The sequence below is a fragment of the Lissotriton helveticus genome, chromosome 3_1 (genome assembly GCF_964261635.1).
Source record: "Lissotriton helveticus chromosome 3_1, aLisHel1.1, whole genome shotgun sequence".
Lineage (NCBI taxonomy): Eukaryota > Metazoa > Chordata > Amphibia > Caudata > Salamandridae > Lissotriton > Lissotriton helveticus.
In genome coordinates this window covers 201,855,306-201,878,705 of record NC_136061.1, presented here as the reverse complement: position 1 = coordinate 201,878,705, position 23,400 = coordinate 201,855,306, and the positions used below count along the sequence as shown (strand labels likewise).

Sequence of the window (23,400 nt, the reverse complement as noted above, 5' to 3'; positions counted from 1 at the left end):
AGTCATTTTGGGGTTGTTAGGTTATGAAATTTTTTTTTGTCCCCTTTTTGGGACAGGTGCACAGGGGGAAGTCATAATTGTAAAGTTGTTGCGTGAGACAGGTGTGCAGCTGTGGCCTGGAGTGCTTTCCAGGAGGATACAGAAGTCGCAGTGGTGTTGCCATTGGTGAAACATGAGGAAAGGGAGGGTAGGCTGGAAGTTCAAGGTTAAGAAGTTTAGTTGCTCATAGTTTAATACTTGCAGTCTTAGGCTGGAGGGGTAAGTTAAAGTTGAATATGTTGAAATGCACTTAATAGCATTGAGACACTTGCGGGTGTGGTATTGTGGGTTGGGCAGTAGGGGTGGGGTAGGACATTGGTTAGTTAATTGGATGTTTAGCGAGGTGGTATTTTTGTAAGGCAGTTTGCCCAGGAATAAGCTGTTAATGTGCACCTGTTTTAATAAAGTAGCTTTTCCCACACTTTACAAGATGGTCAGTGGTTTGTCTACACCCCTATCTCACAGACTGGTGGGGCGAGAGACTTGAATACCAACTGGGTTAGAAACAACGGGAGGCCTTCTTAACCCCATACTAATCATTTTGCCCTCTTTAAATTTGTATACAGGTGGTACGGGCATACTGCAAACAAAACACACACAGCGACCTCCTGGAGGCAGTTCAGAGACCCGGGCACCTTAGTACACATCCTTTACACGCGCCTCAAGCTTGGAGTCTTCTTCTCATCAATACTGTCCTTCATAACAGAGATGGAGGATTCAAACTTTGGTGGTCTCTGTTATTCTGTAGTTCCTGATAGAGGACATGTTCCCCTTCACTCAGTTAGTGGGGATAGCTTTTCCCAACTACTACTGGTGGCCACTCAGAATCCTGGGAGCTTTGGGGCAAGGGTATGGCCCGTACCGTAGAGCTCTGGCTCCAGAGACTGGGGCAGTTACTAGCTCATGAGAGAACTGCACGCAATTTGAAAAATGAATCACACAAATGCACTAAAATGCGAGACCTGGTTCTGACTTTCCTGAATAAAGACAACTGAGGACTAACATGCCCTAACAGAACACGGGCCCTTCGACTTTTGGATACAGTCAGTCCCTCTGCTTCGTTGCCTGAATTTGTAAGTCGTGCAGATATTTCAAATCTACGTTCATTTTATGAAGAAAACAAATTACGGATTATGGGCAAACAAAACCCTGTTTAAAGCCCTTGAGGCCGTATTATAGAAAGCCCCACGGATCACAACAGACTTTTGCACCCACTCTGTGCACCCCCAGTGGACTTTGATATTACAGAGGGAGATGCAGATGCTTGGGAGGCTGCTTCTGTAGTAATGATACTGCTCAAGAGGAGGTTGCATGCAAATGAGGAATCTCTCTACCTCTGCGCCTGCACTGTATTATGGACATGGTTGCAAAGGCAAAGAAGCTGTCAGGTGGCATGCCCTCAGTGCACTCCCTGATGGTAGCCATCTGGAGGGGGCAAGGCGGCCCCATGGACCCACAAACATCCCCTTCTAGACAGGTGCAGTCACTCACTGCACCGTCCTGCAAGGGGATCTCTAATACCTCTTAAAAGTTCAGGTGGGTTAAGGCCTGCACAGTGAAACATGGAGAAACAGCTTTAAACGTGCTCCATATTTCACTTGAATGCGCTGCCCTCAGGGCAATGCACATTCTTGGCTGCCCTGGGGGCATTTCATTCTTATTCGGCACACTCTCCTTGCTTGCGCAGGGTGCACCCGATGCAAACAAGGAAAATGCATAATATGGCCATATGGCAACCCACCTGCAGCTTTAAGAGGGGTGAGAGATTCCCTTGGAGGCAGATGCAGTGAGTGACTGCATCTGCCTGCGAGGAGATGTCTGGAGGGTCCATAGGACCCCCTTCACCACCACCTGATTGCTGCCATCAGCGGATGCACTGACAGTGCGCCACATTTTTGTGGCACACTGTCAGTGCAGCTCCTGAGAGCTTCTTTCCCTTTCTGCCCATGTCTACAATACAGTGCGGGGACAGACGTACAGCGATTCTCTCATTTGCATGGGGCCACGCCCCCATGCAAATGAGGGAAAGCCCTCTGATGACAGCGCCATATGTGTGCAAGTGCTATCTGTTTTACAGAAGGTGGTGCACAAAGTTCTGCTGCCCCTTTTGTAATACCAAAGTGCCCCCGGCGTGCAAAGCAGGCGTAAAAGCCAATTGGGCCCGCAAGGCACTTTGTGTAATATGGCCTGTGAGGGCCGGTTCTAGGGCGGTGTGACCAGTGTGACAGCAACGAGTGCTGACTTCGGTTGTGGGCTTTGTGTTTGCAAGTATTTTATGGTTTTCAAATCACCTGCTACCGCATTCCTTGCCTCCAGAAATATTCAGACAACAATATAAATGTCAAGATAACTCCGGTGATTAATGTTCTTCCTGGAGAGAGATCATAGGTTTGTCTAGTGAAAGTTTTGACTCATGGTAAGGTAGCGCTGAGGCTTAATATACCTGTTGCAAAGAATGTGTACCATTCAGATCACAAAGGGCATATAATGTAAGTAGGTCCGTGGGTTACTGCTTTTGTCTGAAAGATCATTTTGTTACTTAGAGTCTATAAGTTAAAATCCTAACATAGAACAGTGAGCTGTTTACTGTCATCAAAGAGCTGCATGCAAACTGCAAGGTATAGATTCAATACTTATGATTTCTTTCCCCAGTCTTTCATTATCCTAATGTTTGGATTTATTTGGGTAGAAATCAATTCTGATTATTAAAGAGAACCCCCAACCATGGTGTTAAGTTTTACATTCTGAGTTTGTGCTTCTCCAGACCAAGCACTATTAAACTATACTGTCTGCCAGTATGGATGACATGTGACTCCTACACCTTGGATTCCTCTGTCTTAAGTAACATTTCCTATACACTGATTTGCACATGTATGATTGATTATCTCTGTATAGTGTTTGTGATGTAAAGTACTCTGACACCCTACACAGGTATCAATGGCGGCAGAGCTATAAAACGAATTGAACGCATCTGAGAGAATGGTTATGGAGACTTGAGGGGCACTGTTAAAGGGTGGTAGTGAGGGAATCTGTGGCAGAGATGATCACTGGAGTCGCCAACAAACAATGTCGTACTGGACACCACCAGCGCAAAAGCGGTCTCACCATGCTTTCCTCTGTAACTTTTGCACAGTCAATGGGTCTGGCACAAGAGGCTCTTTCGTTCTGTTTGCGCTGGCACCTACTGGTTCAAGACTACTTCGCGCCCAGCATCTGGCATCAGAGCTCTAAGCTTCCATTTCTTCGAGTAGCCTGACGTGAGACCTGCGTCCAGTGCTTTAAATGGGCAAGGTTACCACTGGCACCCTTTTCCTCCCCATAACTCTCGGCAACCCTCTATCTGCCTATCTCACACTTCACCTCTTTCCTCTTCAGTGCTCTTTTCACTCTCACCTCCATGTAATTCCTTGCATCTCCTTGACTCCACCATCCCCTCCACACACAAAACACACTTACTCACCTGTAAACACTGCATTTCACATTTGCCCTGCCACTATCTCGAGTGCTGTGTACCTCTTTCACACACTTTGGTACAGAATTACAATTCCATTTGGCACACATAACCATTGCTCTGTGCGCTCTGCAGAGAGGAAAAAGATAAATCACAAAGACGATTGACAGAGTGCACACCAAATTCTACCATGTTTCATCAAACGTTCATGTTGTGCTCTGTTTCGCGTGCAAGCCCGGTTTGGTCGTGGTCTGCCCATCCACGTAAATTGTAACAACACTGGAAAATGTGGGGCTAACTGACACCCCACTCCGGACGCACAGCATTATGATGCATAAAAAATGCCAAAAAGTTGATCAAGTTCAGAATGTTTATTTAATTTAACCATTCGATATATTAGTTGTTCAAAGTTTGTTCAGTCACATGCCGGACATAAAAGTCATTAAAGTGAACATAGTATGTCCGGCATGTGACTGAACAAACTTTGAACAACTAATATATGGAATTGTTAAATTACATAAACATTCTGAACCTTGATCAACTTTTTGGCATTTTTTATGCATCATAATGCTGTGTGTCCGGAGTGGGGTGTCAGTTAGCCCCACATTTTTCAGTGTTGTCACTCTGCAGAGAGGCCACAGATGAAAGGGCATATGTTCTATGTACCTTTATGACCCACTAATGTGCACTGTAACAAACTTCAACTTCACCTCCAGAGCTCTCAGTTGTGGACCATTATAAACACCTGCCCACATTCTGAACTCACCCTGACCGGAGACTCGGTCACAGTGCACACTATTCAAGAGTAAGATCCAGCACGAAAAGCAAATTATACAAACATAACATGCTAGAAAAAGTAACACGCAGGGTATGCACGAGTAAGTACAGCGTGAAACGTAAAGAGGACCTACATCTTTGACATTACCTTAATGATTTTGAAAGTATTTGTTCTCACCATATATGAGTACAAAACGTAGAGTGTAACCGAAATAATGCCACGCCGCCACACCTGTAGGATGTCTACATCAATCGCAACATCCTATGGAGTAAAAATACACCATATTAACCACCCGCTGCATCAAAAGAGTTCACCAGTAACCATAGTTAAAACTAGTTGTATCCTGATAGTGAAACAGCAGCTCGGCGGTATCTGCGTGGATCTCCTGGCTCTCCGTGTTTGCAGTGAATGTGCACACAACACATCCCCACATCTGCGGTGTCCTACCAATGTCGGGAGGCCCCATAGTGACCGGGTGCCATTATTCCTCGGAGGGTCTTTATGGGCTCTTACTATGTGGTCCCTAAGGTTTCAATGGTGCTTGAATGGTGAGTGCCCTGTGCACCCTAGGTGCAGCGGCCAGGGCGGCTGCCTTCGGAGCACAGGGTTCACGATTCGATCCCCGGCTCCGGCGGCAGCTCAGCTCAGCACCATGTGACTCTGGGCAATAGCTCACTTAATTTTCATAAAATGGCCCCAGCGCCTTGAGACCCATTCAGATGAGTAGTTTGTGCTTTACAAATACGGATTTAGGCTTTGGTATGTGAGCACACTGTGTGGCGCGGTGTTGCATGGCATGGACATTAGCCATGTTTGGACGATGGACAGTGGTCTAGTAGGGTTTCATCAAGTTGCCTGTGGCCTACAATCACTTGGGACCACAGAGATACTGCTCAACGATTTCTTAACTATCAAGGTGTAACTCATTCTAAGTATGGTTACTGGTGAACTCCTTTGATGAAATGGGTAGTTAATATGGTGTATTTTTACTCCAGAGGATGTTGAGATTGATGTAGACATCCTACAGGTGTGGCGGCGTGGCATTGTTTCTGTTGACACACTATGTTTTGTGGTGAGTTATGCACGCCTGTAGCCTTGACAACTAAAAGTGCGATTGACTTGTTGGCATGGTCGTCTCAGACTGATGAACTATCCGTGTTTCTATCTCCCCCATACTTGCAGATATTCAGCCAGGTGACTTGGTCCTGAGGACAACTTTACACTCAGAAGGGGCTGAAAAGTCAACATATACCTCTCTGTGTTCTCTGGTTATTTGTAATTCACATTGTGCTGCATTGCATGCACGTGTGTACCAAGAAACGTGTTGACAAAGCGGGGGGTTCCACTGTTCCTCTTGTATACATTTTATGTAGTTTTTGCACTCACGTAAGCACTGCGTCGTCTGCACTTTGTTGACATTAGTTGTACTGGCATTTGCATATATATTGGAGGAGAGAATATACATAACGTCAGTAAGAAACATTGTACGGTCTGAGTATTTATTTTTATATCAGCAGTCCAAGTGAGAACTACCACTGGTTTGTTGAAATAACACATTCATTGGTGGTCTCCCCAAACGAATGTTAGAGGTGGGCCTGCTTGTTTAAAAAGAGACCCACGGTGCACTCTTTTCATATCACGAATACTGACCTCACAAAGGAGATGGTGTCAGGGGTGCCCAAATCCTTAGTGATGTCTCATCAGAATAGCCAGTTATGGAGGCTGTGAATCCAGAGCAGAAACAGCTCAGGTAAGGGGCACCAGATTAGCACTTGTTTGGGGCAGGTGGTTTTAGGTGCCGATTTTGCTCAATAATATAAAGATGTATCCTGGGGGGTGTCCAGCCCAGGTCCAGGAGGCTGGATCCCTGCCATTCTGTTCCTGTTAAGGGGTGTCCCTCTGGCTTAGGATGGAGATCACCGCACTAAGGCGGTCTGAGGAAGGTAAAGAGGAAATCTCATCAGTACCACGTACATCTCTTCACCACTGCCAGAGGCACCGTTTGCCTACTTGGCCCTATATCTGGTAATTGTCTCTGATATATTATAATCATAAAAAGAGAGTGCCTATACGGCACATGGTCATTATCTCCGTGAAATGAGACGTCCCTGAATTAGAAGCATTTCCCAGACGTCGTCCCTGTTTTAATATGCAATAATATAGTGGTATCCTAATTTATCAGGCAGCCTGTTCTCTTTTTTATAGGGCATTAGAACAATTCAGGAGGTGTATGAGTCAGAGGCAAAATATCACTGCAGCTGCCATCAGCCGGTGGCTTTTTATTAACGTCCAATGCTATTTCGCTTTGGGTAATTCTTTCCACTTTCATTGCTTTTTATGTTATTTTAGGAAACTTCTGAAGTGAAGACGTACTACCAGGAGACACAAAAGATGTCCAGTAATCAGGGGTGCATTAGCTACGCTAGTTACCCTAGCAATGGTTTACATACATTACATGAATATTTAAAGTAGCTGTGGGCTTAACTAGCGTAATTCTCTCTAGCGTACGTGTAATTGTGCGTAAAAACGTGAGCAGCTTAATCCAATATTTAGTGCTACAAAACGGGCCCCAGGATGCATTTTGCACTAAGAAAATAGCACAAAATGCTGCAGGGCATGAACAGCAGAAGCCAGCAGCAGCTCGCTCTCTTTGTTTGTTGTTGTTGTGCTCCTGCTGCAGCAGAATTGTGCCCCCATTTGCTCTTAATTATTCAAGCTGGCGTAATTGGATAATTTCAGTAATTTCGCAACACAAGAGTAAAGCATAATTAGTAAAATTACTCTGATTACTACGGTGTCATTAATAGTTCACCAAGGCTTAATTTAACATTTTTGAGTTCAGTTTATCCGACAGAGCCCATATGTGAAGTTTGACCTGTGTAACACAGATTTGCAATTCGAGTATATGCAATTGTCGTTCCGGGGACGACATAGAAGGTACGAATGTACCAGAGTTCCTGCTCGCTTTTAAGAAGTGATCGTACTCTACAATTGAAAGTATTGCATCTCTGCTAAGAAGAGGCAGCAGGTCCGGGCTCGAGTCGGGGTACCACGCGGGTGGACAGCGTCCCCCCACTTATTTTACCGGGTGTTCACCGTCCCCCCTGCCAAACAGCTGGACTTCACTCTTTGCCCTCTCTGGGACGAGATTGGAGCTCACAGGACGCTGCACACGCGCTGGCTTCGCAGATGCAATCGCATCTAAGGGGTGAGCGAGGGGAGACAATGAGCCCGATGGTACAAGCCACCGTTCGTGACGTCACTTCCTGTCGTGACGTCACTTCCGGTGACAGCGTCCTCCCACTTTTTTTTTTAGGACTTGTGTCCTGCAGCAGGTACTCGCCTTCTCAAAATGAAGAAGTGCAGATACTCGGTACCTGAAAGCACCGGCCCATTTAAAGCACTGATATAGACCAATCACTGAGCATGACACATGTACTGGACCGTAGAGTATGCATAAATAACTATTGTGTTTGGTTAACTATAAGCCATCATAAATCAGAAGATTAATTTATCCATTCTCATTGATTATTTCCAGCCTATCAGAATTGGGGTCTGTGTTTGCACCATTCTGACTGGCTGATGAGCAGCTATTGAGAATAGCACTGTCCCTGTCATTGTCCAACCCCACTCTTCATTTCATGCACCGTGCTCAGAAGGCAGGCCAGTAGTCTTGCAGTGGTTGAAGCCAGGCCTGCTGTTTTATACATCTCTTCTTCGCTGCATTTTTTTGTCCTCTGCCGTTAAGGCACATCCTGGAAGGGGATGCTTCTCTCTGTCATTTGCTTTCTCATACTGTGGACCCAAAATAGACACACAGGAGACCTCTACCTGGGATTTTTCCCGTCACTGAATGAAACAGGGATGACTGTTTTTAGGTCTCGCCTGTCGATGCGCATGCGCATCGAGCAAGCGAGACTATAGGGGCTGATCGACTCTTTATCTAACTTGCAAGGAATCGTGGCGATTCCTTGCAGTGCCCGTGACTTTTAAGCTCAATGCGCATGTGCATTGAGCTTAAAAGCGCGTGCACAGCCGCCCGCATTCCTCCGACACCTTTGAAGTGAAGCTTAGCTTCACTTCAAAGGCCCGGCTTCTTCACACCCACATGCCGCTCTGCCCCGCTCCGCCCCCTCCCCTGAGTCATCCTGCCTGCCCAGACTTCTCCTCCCCCCTACTTACATCCCGCTTTCACTTGTTTGTAAAGATCAGCCCTGCTCATATCATAGATTACACACACGCAATTCCACAAGCATCATCCAGAGGTGTATGTAAACCGTATTTATTGGAGCAAGACATCCGTTGTAATAGTATTGTTGTGCATGTATTCATGACGATTTTTGTTATCAATGAGCTTGTTCAACATAGTACACTGAAAACATCTACTCTGAATGCAAGGATGAGTGTTCGTTTATGTCACTTTTACTCCAGCTTTGTTCTTCATTTTCCGTTTCATTATTTTTTATTATTTCTTCCCCTTTAGGAGAGCTCTTTTTTCTTTGTTTTCCTTCTTAGTGTGGTATCTACGTGTCAATCACAATCTACACTCCAACATGCCCCCATGTTGCTAGTTCTTTCGTCCGGGCGGCGTTTGATTAGTCCTATGTTTATGGTCAGTCACGTGCACGCCACGTTTGAATCACTTAAAAGTTTGCGTTTGGTCTTTTTCACTAAGCAACCTCTACGCGTTTGTATACATCCGGCAGAAAGATTTACGGCAGTATTCTTTGTTGAAAAGGTGAGCCAGCACTCTGGTTTTACACAGTGTCTTAGCGTTACCGTTACCGTTTCATTCCAGATTCCATGCGGTTAAGTTGTAACGGAGCCCTTCTTTGTTGTAGGCTCCTGTTACGGTGTACAGACAGGTTCATTCAGGTATTGTTGCACTTTTTCTTTTGCGTATGTCTCGGCTTCATGGCTGCTATTTAACCCTTTGTTTTATTTATTTTTTTAGAACTTTGCAGCTCAATGCCAAGTACAGCATCTTTTCACCTTGTTGTTTTGGCACAGGTCAGCTATCTCAGTGTTCCCGCACATATTCGATGTCTTATACTCACGTTGCATTATGGCTTTCTTCAGATATGTCCGGCACTACCCTGTCTTTTTCGACTAACGAGCACGTTTTGCACCAACCACTTGCCTCAGTGTTCTAGGTAGCTCGTCTTTCACTTTTTTCGACACAAACAAGCTTACTTCACATTGCAACCTGCTCACCCTGATGCTTCTAAATGCGTGATTGAATGCATGCGGATCACTTCTACATGATCACAGAATTTCCCCTGAGATTCGACAGTGTTCGTGGCTATGTTTACTCTATATGACATCATCATGTATTGAAGCAAATGTATTGACATGGTTCTATGAATGTTTTCTCATCTACAGTGGCCCCTGAGGAAGGGACTACATGTCCCGAAATGCATCGGGCCAGTCTGCAACCATCGTATTCTTTGATGGATTTCTACTAATGTGCTGCACAATTATATGATGTTAATGATATGCAAAGCTTGAGGTACCATGTCATGAAGAAATGACTGTCTGTATGATGTAGAAACAGAATTCATTTGTATTTTGCTTTGCAGATCACTGTATGATTATCAATTGAAAACTTATGAAATATAAGTACTAAGTGACAAAAGTACGAAGACCCATTGGTTTATTTTGTGATCCAATGTTTAACTGTGAAAAGACAGTGTAAATTTAATTTTGCTGTGGTCTAGGTCAGATCGTGACAGCACGTCTCGCACCTTCTATTCTGAGATTGAGAAAACCTAGGGATAGGCAGCCCTATGACACCTAAGAGCACGCTATAGTAGGACATAATTAGTGAAAAAAGCGTTACAAACCAGTATAATCATTAAAATAGGTGTGCTAGTGATTTACTTCAATACAGGTGATATACTTGTGCCTTCTTTTCTTTGGTGTTCGGATTTGAGGCAAGGCCAGATCATGCTACCTTAGTGAATCTGGCGTTGCACCAAAACCTAAGGTTTCCATGCAGACATGCCCTCTGTGCACATTAGCTCAGGAATAGGGTAAAGGGGTTTCGGTGCAGCAGGAGGGTCAACTTACAACACTCTCACTCACCCTCAACCCCTCACTCACCCTCAACCCCTCACTCACCCTCACCCTCACCCTCACTCACCCTCAACACCTCACCCTCACACAGTGCAATAGGTCTCAGAGGATTTTTAGTTAAAGCTTTTACAATTGTTTATGGCTTTTTTGATTTGTAATTCTTTAGCATTGGCTACAAGAAATAAAAATGCTAAAGATTTACAACAAAAAACCCATAAACAATTCTAAAAGCACTAACTCTAATGCTGCGAGACCTATTGCATTTCCAATGCTTGTTTAAATACAGTTGATATTTCGTCCTTGCGCTGCCTTACTCTCAGCTGTGGACAGTGCACCTTGTACACGGCCAGTCCTTGTCAAGTATTCACCGTCTACGCTGCCCCACGGTGATAATACTTTACTGTTGCTGCCGGAGTCTCACTTTATAGAAGTGCCAGTTTCATAAAATTGACTGACACATTTCATCCATCACAATAAACACACGGTAATTTACAATATTCCAAGCCGGTGCGCTTGTAAGATTCCCCCACTGCTCCCTTGTTATGAAACCACATATAGTTCCCTCCGTACTGCCTCCAATATAATTTTCTGTAATAGAATACATCAAATCTGTTTGACACATTTTATTTTCGTACTAGTGAGGCACCCCACGGTTGAGACATTTGCTTTGCCCTGAAGCTAGTAAGCAATCCTTACCGCCAGGGCTGGGCTTTCCTCACCTCTTCCACATGAACTATTTCTGCTTCTTCTCTTACATTTTCTTGTCTCAATACTCACAAAGAAGCAGAGGATTGAACCGTGAGGGCTATTCCAACACTTGCTTTGGGTCTCCCAGTAGAGGTTTTAAAATGGTGCTACTGTGCGTAGATGTTCCTTGAGAGGTCACCTCTCTCCTAATTTAAACTCAATTCCGTTTTGCAGAAGAGGATACATTTTGTTGTCATCAGAGTTGGCAGCACTTTTGGAGAAAGCTCGTAGAATCTCTAGACCAGTTACTTAAGCCCAGTAGACTGTTGTGGCAGGAACCTGGCTGATGATGGTAGTTTCTGATTGGCTAAAGGGAAAACGTATGCAAATTGAAACCCAAAAGCTCGCTTGAGAACCTCATTCATAAGAACCATGAGACAAGCTCAATTGGTTTTCTAAATATATCAAGCAGGCGCTCCAAGAGAAGACACATTTGCCTGTTGGGAATCATTGTTACGGAGGACATTGTGGTGAATCGTGTGAATCGCTGCTTTGCCAACACGTGTACCGGTAAATGTAGTATGTAAGTGGGAAGCCGAGAGGAGCGAGCCCTCCATCCAGAGACCTTTGATGCTATCGCTAGTGACATTGCAATGGGGGTATTCAGCTAGTGTCCGGCATTGCCTTGATATCCCGGGGGGAGGTAAAAAGAGAAGTTAAAGAGCAGGCCTCAGAGTAATGAATGCAGACTGCAATTATGTGTAGGTGTGCTTCATTCAAATAGAACAATAAATAGAAAAATCCAGTATCCCCCTTAGGAATTGGGGTACAGACCAGCAAACGCTAGGGAAGTCCTGTCAATCATTATTCTAGAATGTTGACATTGTTGTTGATTAGCTGCCTTTAGGAGTAGACTAACGCCGCATCTTCATCTTCGGACCATCATCCTATCGTTAGTGGATACGGCATTGACGGTTGAAGTCTACTTCGATGTAAGTTGCCACTCCGCTGCTGACGAGATATTGTGTGAGAGAAAGGTGAAACTGTAGGATGGCTCTTTTCTATGGACGGGCAAATCTTTAGTTACGCCTGTGTAGTCGGGCAAACTCCGCTAATGTCATACTTCACATAGAAATACAAATTTATGAGAATTTGCCTGAGGGAATGTAATTGAAAATGTGACCAATCCCTGCAACTGGATGCCCTGATGAAGGGGGATGTGGCATCAGACTTCACGGGTATGTTTAGACCGTGCTTATCTTCTTCTGTCTTCCCATTCCCAAGATCTCACGGTGGGGGTTCTGGGATAGGCTAAAGGAAATGATGCAGACGAGCAGCTGGCATTGAGTTTCCCAGCTGTCACTCACACCAGGGTCACATCATCTCCTGTCCCTGTTCCTCGAAGTACCACCCTGGGACTAACCTGATCCGGGAATATATCAGGCAGGTGGTTCTATCCAAGCAAGGTAAGTGGCTGCCACTCTATGCCCGGCATGTCACATTCCTCTTGCCTTTTTGTGATAAAAAACTTTGGTCGCTTTAATATTAGAAATACTTCAAACTTTAAAACATTTTTGCATACAATTGTGAGCCGCTGGGCTTCCCAAATCCACAAAGCCTTGCTCTTTATGAGGGTAGATTTCAAAGTTTCCCTGGGCTAGTGTCGAATACACTTCCATTTCCTTGTTCAGGCGGCCACTAGCAATGATAACTGGTAACAATTATTCCACATAGCTTGAAGCTTGAGGTTTTCATAGTTCTAGATACACAAAGGAATTGTAGTTCTTTGGAGCAAAGTTGTATATAAAGTAGGCATGGCTCTTGTGGGCTGCCAGTTTTCTTTTGCTCCTCACAGGAGTTCCTGGTTCAGATAGTGGGGGCTTGGCCGCCCTGCGCATGATTTGTTTGCATGCCAATTTAGTCCTAGGTTATAAAAGGACTTAGATCTTTCCTAAGGCGCAAGGTCCACCAGCCCAAGAAGCGGGGGGCCTTAAACACAAGATTTGCAAGCAGTGGCTTTTGGACACAAGAACTTTTCAAGATTTTCAATGCTGGCCCTGTGAACATGCAGGTCGGATTTTGTTATCACCAACACAAGTGGAAACGGCTCCTAATTTGGTCTTCAGAATATGAAGTATACCCCTTACTGATCTTTTGATGGCATTGTCCTTTAGTAGTTTCATTGCAAAAAACCGGAATCCACATTGTCCCTGAGTGAGTTGTGTGCCACCATCTCTATAGCATTCAATGTGATGATGTTTTCTTTGTTGTTGTGTCTATATATAATATATATATTTAAAAAAAAAATAATAATAAGTTGCTCTATTTCTTATCAAAGACGTCCAAGCTATAGCATCCTGTGAAAGTAGTGAGCTAGCAATGCAACCATGGACCCTAAAGCATCCAAAGAAAATAGACCCCCCATTAATGGTTAGGTAGTGAAAGACAGCCATACCGGGGGTGCTGTGCCCCCCTTAACTTTGTGTGCCCCGGTGCTAGTACACCTGCTGCACTATTGATAACTACACACCTGTGTGAAAGGAAGCATATTACCTGCAAGATGGCAGACTCAGGGCCACTAGAGTGTGTGTATGCCGAGTCTCTGTTTCTGAACCTTGCACTACAGTCAGTCTGTGCTAACGAGCCTGTGTGCACCTTTTTGTGGCGGGATTTGCAAATTAGAAACAAGGTTCACAGTATAAGTGGCATTCACTTGTAGAGTATTGTCTTACAAGACTCTGTAAATACAAAACTTCTCCTAAACTTTAATCTCATCCATATAAACCTTCATTTACCTAGGCCTCAATCAAGTAGACCTGACGTAACGCCGAACAATCTTTTTAATATGCTTTTTATTTACATTTTATTAACAAAGAAATGGGTCACAGTATTTTAACTTTAATGATAACGAAAAGTGAAAGCACAAACAAATAACGTACAGGAATCCTTCAGATTCTTAAATATGACAAAGAAGCAAAAAGCGTAAATAATTCAAGTTTATATCTTTTATGATAATAAAAAAATGAATACATCAAAATTACAAAGTAGAAACCAACAAATGTAAGGAGGGATAGAAGGCAAAGTCTCCCGAGCAAAGCGTGAAAGGAGCAGCGGGAGCTGAAAAGCATGTGGCAAAGAAAGACAAAATGAAGCAAGTGCCCCTGCACATTCAAAGGAGTGCTTAATTTGAGCCGGTGGTTTCTAGTGGGTGACACTGGCACCCACTGCCACCCACTGCAATGCAGATTTGTGACTGATCTGCAGGGCCTGACTGGGAACCAAAGAACCAAAACTGGCCCTGGCAAAGTGCTCGGCTGCCCCCGCCTCCCCTGGGGGATTGTGGGTGCCGCCAAGCTCTTTGCCAGGGCCGGTTTTCGGCCGATTTTGTTACAGGGCCGATTTTGCAGCTATGCCGCTGTAACAAAAAATGGCCCCCTGGGGCACAAAACCGTCGCTACCCGTGCGGCGCACCGGTGGATTGCCCGGTGACCGCTATGGCCCGTCCTGCCCCGCTGGTCTGAGCGCCTTGGTTAGGTGCTCAGACGGGGACTGGGAGCCTGGGTGAACATGCAAAGTGTCAATGACTGGCCGGCCCAAGATGGCCTGCCAAACAATCATGCGCACTTAGAGTGCCCACTGCTCCTCTGTCAGCAGAGCAGCCCCGCCCTGCATAGCTGCTGCAGCAGCGAAAAAAAAAACGATAATAACATTGAGTTAACCTTTTTTTTTTTACACTGGTGAAAAGCAGTGGGGCGACGCTCTTCCAACGTAGCGGAGGAGCTGCCACTGGGTCTGCTCTTTATCTTGTGATGTGTGTCTTGCAGAGCATCTCTATGTATGCAACAACTCACCGTTCTAGTTCACCAGCTATTTACTGTGAGCCAGAGCTCACGTTAGTACTTATTATTACAGTCCTGGGCTGTCAGGCAAAGTCTCCATACACAGTTACTCTGAGACCATATTAGCCATAGGCTCTCCAGTCCATGTGTAGTAAGAGTGACATTGCAAACACAGTGCGTGAGTGTGCAGCAAAAGGGCTTCATCGAGACCTCCTAAATTATTAGCAGAAAAATGATCTAGCAGTCACCACGTGGAAAGACATGCAGCAGTGATCTTTGGCGACTGCTGCCGGCAACAGAAGAGATGCCCACTAGCCCCTGAAACGGACTTGCTTTCTGTGGGGTACATGTAAAGAAGACGTTTTCCTAATAGGCGGACTTAGCCACGGGGCAACAATTTATAGTCCTCTAGGGGAGGAGACCTTTTCCCAACTTCCCCTGCTGTTGATGGGGTCATATATGAAGCACCTAAGAGCAGCCTGGGAGCCCTTGGCTGCTGGTGTCCTAAGCCTTGATATACAATAATCTGATTATAACACTGTCCAGTACAGAGAAGCCCACTCCTTGGTAGACTTCATTCTGAGCTTCAAAGTGAGGTCAGCCATGTGAGATAGCTGTTCTACATGAAAACAAATTCCCAAATGAAAAACTGTCTTCTAATTTAATAGTCGAACGTGCTCAGTCAGAATTCCCTGTTGTCCAGCCTGCTTCCGTTTTTAGTCTGTATAAGGCTGTCTCCATCTTTAGTGTTTCTGAATCATTTCAACACTGTCTACTCCGTCTTTCACTGGCCGGCTCAGTCCAATAAGTGTAATGAGGAGAAATCTGAGATCCTTCTATATGGCAAATTTCCTACCAATTTTAGGGAGATGCTTTTGCCTCCAGGGTTTCCCCTGCCAAGTTGGTTGGAAAACGCCGCAAATAATCTGGGTGTGTGGTTTGAGGAGAATTTAACCTTTTCAACCCAGGTTAAGAAGCTGGCGGTGGCCTGTTTTGGCATTTTAAAAACTTTGAGGAAGTTTCTCCCTCTTCTCCCAAAAGCTGCGATGGAAACTGTTGTTCGGGCTTTGATTCTTTCCCGCTTAGACTACGCAAATGCGTTGTACGTTGGGACCCCAGGCTATCTTCTGAACAAGCTACAGGTAGTGCAAAATTCCGTGGCCCGGCTCTTGCTGGATCTCCCCAGCAGGAGCAGTGTGCGTCTCCATCTGCGTTTTTTGCACTGGCTTCCTATAGAGGTGTGGATGAAATTCAAAATCTTGACGATGGCCCACAGTGCCATGCACGGCCTGGGGCCCAGTTACTTGCAAAAGAGGCTTTCCTTTTATGTCCCTGCGAGACATCTGCGCACCTCTTCTCAACTACTGGCTCAGACTCCTCGGTTCACCTGCCAAAGGCTTGGCGGGTGTTCCCTTGCCCGGAAAGCTGCTCTGGCATGGAACGCCTTGCCGTAGCATCCAAGATTCCCGGATCTTTAAGAAAAAGTTAAAAAACTCTTTGTTTTAAACTCTGTTCCTCGATCTTTCTAGGCCTTGGTCCGGGACGCTCTTGGGAGTAGCTGTACGCGCTACAAGTTTATATAACATGACATTTCGCTAGCTGGTGTGGTCGAGAGTGAAGAACATGACGGGACCCTGAGGTACCGCCTCTGGCTTCATCCAGCGTGTCAGCTCCTCACTGCGCGTCCACAGTGACAACCCTGCTCTTGGCCTCACTGCTCTTCCTCAGTGACACACCTGCTCTTGGCTTCACTGCTCATCCTCAGTGACACCCCTGCTCTTGGCTCGTCCTCAGTGACACACCTGCTCTTGGGTTCACTGCTCTTCCTCAGTGACACACCTGCTCTTGGCTTCACTGCTCTTCCTCAGTGACACACCTGCTCTTGGCTTCACTGCTCTTCATCAGTGACACACCTGCTCTTGGCTTCACTGCTCTTCCTCAGTGACACACCTGCTCCTGGCCGGCCTTTGGCTGGACCCTGAAGGGCTGGGCGTGTCAAGCATGGTTTCCTGGGCCCTCATGGGAGCGGTGTTTACCGTCTCATTGTGTGTGGGGTGCCTCACGCCGCCTGCAGGCCTCTCTCCCTGCTCACGATATCCACGCAGTCTATCTTTGTCATGAGTGCCTGCACACCAGGGCCATCCAGCTGTGATGCTGCAGAGGTGCTCTGCAGTCCGCTTCTTGCTTCCTTCTCGTGCAGCCTGCTGGCCACGCGCTCTTCTCTCTGGCACAAAAGAGCCTTATTGGGGGCACTGAGAGCTCAAGGGAAGAACGCGCCTTCTGTAGGAACGACCATGTATATGTGCAGCTCGCCGATGACCCTCGTCTTCAGTCACACTCCTGCGTGACACTCTCGCCTCATCAGCCAACAGGAATGACAACCCAACCCCAGCGTGCAGTGAGACAAAAATACTCCTCATCAGGGCTTTAAGTGGGATGAAAAAACTGGGGGTCTCTCAGAGGGGCGTGGCCAATGTAATTTGGGGCATGGCTTAAAATGTAAGGTAAAAATCTGTACTAAGCATAGTGTGCTGCCCGACTTGTATTTTGCTGTTTATGTCATTGCATCCAGATATACTATACAACAAGTAACATCATACCAACAACAAGTCATGACTATTGGCTTTGTCAATGGTTGTTAGTTGCATAAGAAAAATAAGCAGCAACTATGGCTTGTATATAATATTGAAAAAGATTCCACTTAAAGCCCTAGTGACACCACGACAATGTTGCTGCTCCTGAGTTCCAAAACGAGAAGGTAAATCCAGAGAGAAAATGATTCTCTTTAAAGGATTCCCTTCCAACGCTCACCTGGCATGACGTCATGCCGTAACTTCTCCACTAGTGAGAAGTGAGTAGTGTGAGCAGTGCACATCGATGTACCTGCTGTCAGCCGCAGTCGGTAGTGGGAATACCTGCAGGGCGGTGACGTGGGGAGGGGCAGGGTGGAGGGTAGTAATCCATGGATTACGGAGGTTTACAAGTAAGTTAACATATAAATAAATAAAACAAATTTTGTTGCACACACTGCATCGCATTTGGGGATGCAGCGCATGCAACTAAATTCGTTTTATTTATTTATATGTCTACTTACCTGTAAACCTCCGTAATCCATAGATTACTATCCCCCACCCTGCCCCTCCCCCTCCCCACATCACCACCCGGCAGGTACTCCCACTGCAGACCGCGTCTGCCTGCTGTCACTACAGTCCAGAAAAAAACAGACCGTCTTGGCACAAAACAGAGCCCGATAGAGACCCGTTTCGAAGCCCCCTTTAAAAAACTGCCGGTGCTCAGCACCGGCGAGACCCGGCCCACCTAAAGCCCTGGCTAAAACTACATTTCTCTATGCTTCCTGGGTTCCATGACGTATCCAGACCTCTTGCTGTTGCATTAGTGATGTCTGTTTCATTATTGGCCCAGAGGCCTTATATCAGATCATATGTAAGAATGAATTGTGTCCTGTCTGCGTGATCCCGCCATTTGTATGATCTCATGGACCTGCATTTAGCTGAGTGCCTTCAAACACCGCACCCCCCCGCCCCTCCATCTCCAGAATCGGGAAAACATGGCCTTGCAGCAGGCCCTGTTATTAAATTAACTGCTTCTCCTCTCTCCGGTCCAGCATACCTCCGATAATGTCATGCTGCGGAATTGAAATGCGTGACAGATGACAGTTTATAAAACACACTGCCCAGCACTGCTTGCTGGAGCTCAGGAGCTACCGATGCAGTCATGTGGGTGGGGCATGGTTGGGGAAGCCCTCGCGCCATATAACTTGTCAACTGCTCCTACTGATTCTTCAAGAAGCATTTTTTTCCCTCAACATTCTATGGTTTTTTGTCCCTCACATCCGCCGCCAGCACAACAGTCCCTTAATTTATCCTTCCTAAATAGAGTTCTTTCCGAGTGAAGTGATCTGAGTTGCTTGTGGCGGTGGTGCACCAATCCTGGGCAAAAATCATATCATTTCATTTATGGAGATTACAATGCCTCAAAATTATGCGAAATTACTCGGCCTGGGCGGTAAATTCCGTTCCGCTCCCGGAATTTGGGTAATAATTCCGCGATCTGCTGCTTTGCGGAATTTTTTACTTGTTCGCGCTTTCAAAATGCATGTTCGCAAGATATTTCTCCCCGAGCACGCAAACAGCATTCACAAACAGGAAAAAAGCATCCCGAACGGGCAGAGCAATTCCGCGTGTCCGCGGAACTTACGTGTGCTGGCGGAGATTTTTTTCCATTTCGCGGAGCTTTGCGTAGCTCGACTACGCAAATTCCGCCCACCCCTAGAAATTACACTTTATTATGTGAAATACTGGTCCAGCGTTTTGCACTTTTTAGCACAAAAATGTCTGTGTCAATTCTGGACATCAAGGTGCGTTTTGTGCTAAAAAATAGCACTAAATCACACAGTGCGCGAACGACAGCCACTCGCATTTGGTTACTGCACATTGTACAATGGACAATGCAAACTCTTTTAAACAGTATGTGCTTCCTGACAGGGAACCAAGGAATTTATCACAAAAAACCTCCTCTATATCTGTTAGATAGAGTGTTCTGAACATCACCTACCTCCCTTCTTGGTGAGGATACTTATAGTACACACAACACTTCTGCTGTACTTCCAGTGTGTTCCTATCTCTTTCCTAAAAAATGCAAGAACCTTTCCTTCATCACAAGAATCCAATTTACCTCCAGTACATAATGTTTAATCCATGTTTTTATTCCTACCCTCTTCCATGTTTAATCCATTCACTACAATGGCAGCGTAATTCCACAATTTCAAATGCCACAGGTGCGCCCATCTGGGCCTTCACTGTAGCATGTAGGAATTCACAGTTCATACCGGGTAGACTCAAACTTTCTCCACCCAATGCATTTCGGGCTGTATAGCCCTTCGTCAGGGGTAACTGAAAACATTAGAAAAGAAACATGAATATTTTACTTGGTTTCCCTCAAACTAAATTCATAAAACATAATCTCAATGTAATGTTCCATTCACCGTACCCGTCTTCCTAAACAATCATACAAAAGCAAACAAAATTCTACGAGCAAAAAACACCTACCGGAATTTAAGTGTAAGGTAGTACTGGAAGTAAATTGGATTCTTGGGATGAAGAAAAAGTTCTTGTTCTAAGGTTGTGCGATTTGGAGTTGGGACCTAAGGATGTGCCACACATGCTTGGATTTCATAAATTCGTGCTATTTGGGACAGAGCACAAAATAAGTCTTCATGCAACAATTGCTATAAGTAACCAGAATAATTTGAGTACTATAAGGTGTGCATTCGACCACTTCGTTTTGAGATGCACCACATTGGTGCCATTTTAATACCCACATTTTGCTATAAGCAAGAAAAAAGTGACCTGTCAAGCTTTGCAAAGGACCTTTCACTGTGTGACAGCACATATCGCTGCATTTTTAGTAACCCTTGAAGGGTTTGAGCTAGAAACTTGTTAAAATCTGCAGATTATGTGGCAGAATAGGGATTATGTGTCAAGTGCAGTAATCTATATTTATGCGAAAAATGAAGCGGCCGCACAATCACATAACTCCAATGGTCCTGACTGTACCCTATACATGGTTTTAGGTGCATCTTTTGCTCTTTTGATGAAATGCCTTCAGTGCTATCTCTGATTTGATAAAGCGGCCATGGTGAACTCTCGCTCTCTCTCCTCCAGGAACAGCGAGCCCTCATACGAGATCATGCAGCTGGACTTCGAGATGGAGAACTTCACCAGCCAATCGGTGACTCGCCGCATCATGTGGCACATCGACTACCGTGGCCGGAACCCGCCCCCTGACCTTGAGAAGGTGGTCACAGAGCTGACGGTCATCCAGAAGGACATCCGGGCCATCGTGCCGCTGGCAATGGTGAGTAGCTTCTCCTTGATCTACTGGGCCTAGCTGCACCCCTCCCCCCACCTCTTCATCCCCCTTAGTGTGCTATGACTCGAAAATGCTCATCAGTCAGTAATTGCGAAATTATTTACAGATAAAATATTTACAAATGCACTGCATGTGAAGTGATCTTGGAATTAAATGGCGTGCACCTGAGAATGGTTTGGAGATGATGAAGCAGGATTTTGTTGTCTGAGCCTTATCCACTAGTCACTGTTGCTTCTCTGAACTAGTAGGTGTTCACAGCAGCATCAGTGAACTAGTGGATATGGTTGAAGGCCATAAACTCTGCCCGACGACCGATTATGATGCCTCGCAACATCAATCAGTCGGACTTGCATTGACTTTAATGGGAGCCTATGTTCCTAATACGAACACAGGCTCCCATTGAAAAAAATGGTGGTTGGGAAAAACCTTGTAGCCTGTGGCATGCACCGCATGGTGCCTGCCACATTGTGCATGGCTGAGAAGAGGGGCCCATTGGGTTCCCCCTCGGTCCACATTCGGATGCGTCTGGGTGAAGGGGGCCCGCAACCGGCCTCCAAAGCCCGATTCCGAAAGACATTTCATCTCGGGCAAACTTAATCGAAACGGTTGTCCGAATCGGTCATGGTCATGGCTCGTCTGGAAACCGTGTCCATAGAGCTGTATGAATTGGCTCTGAAAGACATGGGCTGCCTGGATGCCTTTCAGAACTGATTCGGTCTGCTCAACGGTTTCCAGGCATCGTAATCGGTCATTGGGAAAACTATACGATTTGGTAGGAAACAAGAGTTCCGAATCTGATTCAACATTACCGAATCCCATCCGGAGCCCTTCCTAACAACATCGTAATCGGCTCTCATATCTTGCATAATAATACAATTAGGCACTTTGTCATAGTTATCCACACTCCTCTACTTAGATACACCCATTTAATGGCACTCAACCAGTTACTAACTTAGTCACTCATGTTCACAACCCCAGGCACTCAACCATTCTCAGCCACACAGCTACACTCACCTAGTCACACTAAGTTAAACACACACCATATTCACTCTATGTGAGCTTCCTGTAAGAGAAGCTCTCAGAGCTGGGATGCAACATTCCTAGATCCCATCTGTTCGCGGGGGCGGTCACAGAGACAGAGGGATCTGAGACAAGATGTGCTGCAGTCGCCTCATCTGTTCTCACCTCCTCAGACATGCAGGACAAGGCACTGTCAGCTGAAGTGATGAACTGCCAAGAGAAAATGTGCTGTTTTCCCTCCACACGTCATCTTTGTTGTCACTAGAACCTTGTTAGTGTAGCAGTTCTCAACTTCCAACTACTGTCCCAGTTTCAACTTTCCAACGAGAAAAGTTGAATAACAAGCAGGAAAATAAGTATTTTTGAATTTTTGGGAGTTTTCGTCTGACAAAAAATGCTTTGTTTTATTTCCTGCATGTTGCTTTCACTTTAAATCCCCATCCATGCATTATGGAGAACGCCATAGATTTGCGCCTGACGATCTTTCATGCAGGTGTTCAATGTATGCAGACTTCTGGCTAACACTTGTGAATCCAGTATAGACCTCTCGAAGTAACACCGAGAAAACACCAATATTTTTTTACTTCCGGATACGTCATTGTAGCGGGTCTTCTTCCAATGTTTGAGGCTCCAAAGTTAAACATTAGTGGTACAGGTGTTTGCATCCCAATACACTCCATAAATTAGGATCAGCAGGGCAACATAAAGGTGGTCGCGAGAAGTCCTTCTTGGTGCAGCCTATGCAATACTGTCCACGCTCTCAGGTGTGCACGACTTGCTTCTGTGCCTGAGACCTAGTTGGAGGTTATGAGGTGTTTCATGGGGTTGCCAGTACAAGAGTAAGGTTGTCCTGCACTATTGTCTCTGTATAAGGGCAGGGGCAGACTGAGGGGTTACACATAAACTAGTGGTTGCCAGATGGCCCGATGCTGAAAGGCTTGGATATATAGGTTGGTTCATTGAAACTCGGATGTTGAAAGACTTGGACAGAATACATGGGTTACAGACTGGGGCCTATTCACAAACTGCATTCGTCAAAATGTTTAATAGTACTATAATAATTCTACTAAAACACTAAAAATGCTATTCACACACCTGCTTCCCCAGGGGTGAGCTCTGCTTCATATAGAAGAGAATACCTATGGTTAGGGTGGTATTCCCACATGTCTTGCTTGTAGCCACCATTCACTGCTAATGCGGCTGCTGGGAGTATCCTGCAGAGCTAGACGTGACATCCTGCCCAAAGGGCTCTAAATGTAGGCTTGCGTCACCGCATCTTCTTCAACACCGCCCAAGGGGTCACTGCTCTCCATCGAAAGGGCCTAGAATCCCAGAGTGCCCTACTCACCTCTGAAGATTAAGTTCAACCCTGGCTCACCCTCCCCTTCTTAGCAATCTGACCTCGATGTCTAGTGGCGGTAATGCAAAGCTCCCTCCTTTTCAAAGGACTTGCAACGCAGCAGTGCAGATTTAATAAGAAAAAAACTTGGATGACAGAAATTGAAAAATCCAAATGTAGGGGAAAATCGGAATTAAATGGCAGGCAATAGGTCATCTGTGCTTGAAAACCAGCACCCGATGAATGCCATGGCCGCATTTGCCTTCAATATTGAACTGAA

At 45.6% G+C, this 23,400-nt stretch overlaps 1 protein-coding gene across 1 annotated transcript in view; it reads left to right on the top strand.

The window, feature by feature from the left end:
• Window positions 1-23,400, top strand: part of TMEM132E (transmembrane protein 132E) — a 1,094,917-nt gene that overhangs the window by 885,980 nt on the left and 185,537 nt on the right. The window contains exon 4 of the mRNA XM_078679595.1: window positions 20,554-20,746. Coding sequence (XP_078535721.1) covers window positions 20,554-20,746 — 193 coding nt within the window. The remainder of the gene's footprint in view (window positions 1-20,553; window positions 20,747-23,400) is intronic.